This window comes from Antrostomus carolinensis, unplaced genomic scaffold, assembly GCF_000700745.2.
Source record: "Antrostomus carolinensis isolate BGI_N321 unplaced genomic scaffold, ASM70074v2 scaffold13945, whole genome shotgun sequence".
Classification (NCBI taxonomy): Eukaryota; Metazoa; Chordata; class Aves; order Caprimulgiformes; family Caprimulgidae; genus Antrostomus; species Antrostomus carolinensis.
In genome coordinates this window covers 67,591-70,422 of record NW_010317986.1, presented here as the reverse complement: position 1 = coordinate 70,422, position 2,832 = coordinate 67,591, and the positions used below count along the sequence as shown (strand labels likewise).

The 2,832-nt window shown below is 40.5% G+C and overlaps 1 protein-coding gene across 1 annotated transcript in view; it reads left to right on the top strand.

The window, feature by feature from the left end:
• The first annotated feature begins 610 nt into the window (after nucleotides 1-610).
• Nucleotides 611-2,832, top strand: part of ZBTB18 (zinc finger and BTB domain containing 18) — a 6,288-nt gene continuing 4,066 nt past the window's right edge. The window contains exon 1 of the mRNA XM_029085148.1: nucleotides 611-799. Within this exon, the coding sequence (XP_028940981.1) occupies nucleotides 787-799 (13 nt within the window). The 5' untranslated portion in view covers nucleotides 611-786. The remainder of the gene's footprint in view (nucleotides 800-2,832) is intronic.

Here is a 2,832-nt window from a genome sequence, read left to right as displayed (position 1 = left end):
GTCCCGGTGCCACAGCGGTGGAGTAAATGACAGCCCGAGCCCCCGCCGGGGACAAGCGGTTTGTGAGTAAAGCCGGACGCTTGCAGCCGCGCCCCGGCCCGGTTAGCTGCCCCGCCGTGCGAGTGCTGTTCGGCATCACTCGGCGCTGGTAAACCTTGAGACTGAAAGGAGCGGCGGCCAAGCGGGCAGCGGAGAGTTGAGTGAAGAGGTTCGGTTAATTCCTTCTTTTAACTGAACCTCTGGGCTCAATAAAGCCGAATCGGTGTGGATCGCTCGGGTAACCCCGTGGCTGGGGTGTGCTGTCAGTGTAGAAAGCGGTTCTCCAACTTCAGGCAGAAGTGTTGCTATGCTGCAAATACAGTAGAGCCCCATATGTTTAGGATTTTCTTTTCTTTTTTTTTTTTTTTCCCCTCCCTGTTAGAAAGTTTGAAAAAAAGAGACTTTGAAGTATTTTGTTTATACTAACAGAAGAGAAAAGTTCTCCTAAGAAAAAGCTGGTGGCAGGAGTGTAGAGGAGTAGCATATGGCATTAAAAGGAGCACAGCTGGAGGTAGCATTTCCATCTGAACATGATGTCAGAGCAGCTGACAGCCTGCCATCCCTCAGCCTTTTATTCTAACACACAGACAGGGAGTTAGTGTGTGCAGATCTGTGTGTGGAGAAGGTATCTCATTCCTCTCTAACATCATCTCCACTTTGCATCTGTCTCTCCTAGTCTGCTTTTTTTCCACCGATCTAACAGACCTGGAGCCAGCAAGACTCAGAGGAAAGGACTTAATCAGGTTTATGTGTACTAAAGGTAGGAGTAGCAATAGATTAGATACAGCATATTTCTGTTTTGGTGTGTTGTTTATTGAATTTCAGAAAAAAAAAATCACATTACTTTTCTAACCAAGTTTAGAGGTAATATATGAAATTGAGTATTAAGTAGATAAGTGGACTTAGTCAAAAGACTTGGGCTACAGTTGGAGAGTATCAGTTCTTGGGCACATTGTTAGCATTAACTTTAATGCATATTGTGAGAATGTCTTGGTTTGGAAGAAGGAGAGAGCAAGTTCGTTCTTCATTTCTGGGACCAGAACTGCAATGGATTTAGTGGCAAGCCTAGAGAGAGCTCTGCTTTATGTTCTTGTATTGCATCTTTTAAATGACTTTACGAGGCTTTTAGTGAAATACACAAAAGTGTGCCTTTTTCTTTTTTTTTTTTTAAAAAAAGGACTGTTCTGACTAAAATGTGTTTGTGGGGAAGTCTTTCATTAAACTTTGCTGCTAAATATCCAGCAGCTCAGAACCATGGTAGCATACAGCTGTAGTGCTTCTGAAAGACAGAAATCAGTTATGCGTTTAAAAACTTTTGTACCCGGGAGAATGGCTTGACTGGTTTCCTCTTTTCTTTCTCGCATGTAGCATTTGAAATCTTTTATTTCAGCATAACAATAATTATTTGAAGGAGTTTTTGTATTTGCGACTAATTTAGAACTTGTAGATTTGAGCTGCCTGAATTGGCCAGACAGCTGTAATCGCACTCCTCTATTCTTAATCTCTTTATCTGGGCAGCAGCTGCCATATGGCCACAGTCAGCTGGATCAGATGTTTATAAGCTTCCTTCTTCGTCCCTCTCTGTCCTTTCAGCCTCCTAATTTGATCACAGCTACCTTGTGAGCTGCCCTCCAATCTTTATTTTTAGCCCTCTTAAGGATTAGGATTGATGTTGGCTGTGGGGCACTTAAAGTGATTGTATTGTAAATCTTCGCGCTTTACTCCAGCAATGGTATTTTACAGAATATAGTAGGGGTTGTGTTGTAAGTTCTAGTACATCTTGGTTTGCAAGGGGTGAGGATTTTTCAGTAGTATCTGCCAGCTTAGAGAGCCACAGTCTGCTTAGATGGTTTGGGAGAGCATTGCAATCAATCGCAGAAGAATAGATTAAGACAGATTTTTAAGAGATTTTACTTTCTGTTTGAGTTTTGACTTCTGTACTTCTCTGAAGTTTATTTTTTCTTTATCATCAAGGAAGGTGAATAGAAAAATACTTGGGTAAGAACAGTACTTGGGATACTGATTTTAAATATGCACACATGCTCACGTTGAATTACTTTTTTTTTTTTTTAAGTTTGGTACTGCAAACTCTGGCTGGTGTGGGAGGGGAGGGAAATTTCTGTCCTCTTGCATAGGGGAAGTGGTGCTCGCTGGCGCTTTGGTTGTTAGTTTTCTTTTGCAAATTCTGCATGTTGGCAAAAAATGTTCATGTTCTATTGTACAGTGTGGAGAAGGTTTAAAACCTGAACCTGTACTTGCTACAAGAAGAAAAGCAGGCAAACTATATTTCTAAAAATCTTGATTTTGCTGTTGATACAAATTGACACCCATAAATCATTCTTATACTTTATGAATGTTCAGATTTGGGTATATTAGCATTTCTTTGTGCGCGAACCTCTCCTCTTACTACATTTTAACTTTAAAAACAAGGTTGATGATCTGATTTTTATTTTTTTTTCCTTTCCCTTCTGTGATGTCTCAAACTTCATGTTAAAAAAAAAAAAAATATTTTGGGGGGGGTCTGCCCTCCTAGGGACACAATCTGGAGGAAGTTCCCTAAAAAAAACTTTCCCTTCTGTGATGTCTCAAACTTCATGTTCAAAAAAAAAAAAATTTTGGGGGGGGGTCTGCCCTCCTAGGGGCACAATCTGGAGGAAGTTCCCTAAAAAAAAACAAAAAACAAATAACTGTTGAACAGATTTTATGAACAGCAGTGATTCTTTAGAAAAAATTACAGATGTACCTATGCGCTTATTAGAGCGGCTTATTTGCCACAGAAAGGAAATCATAACT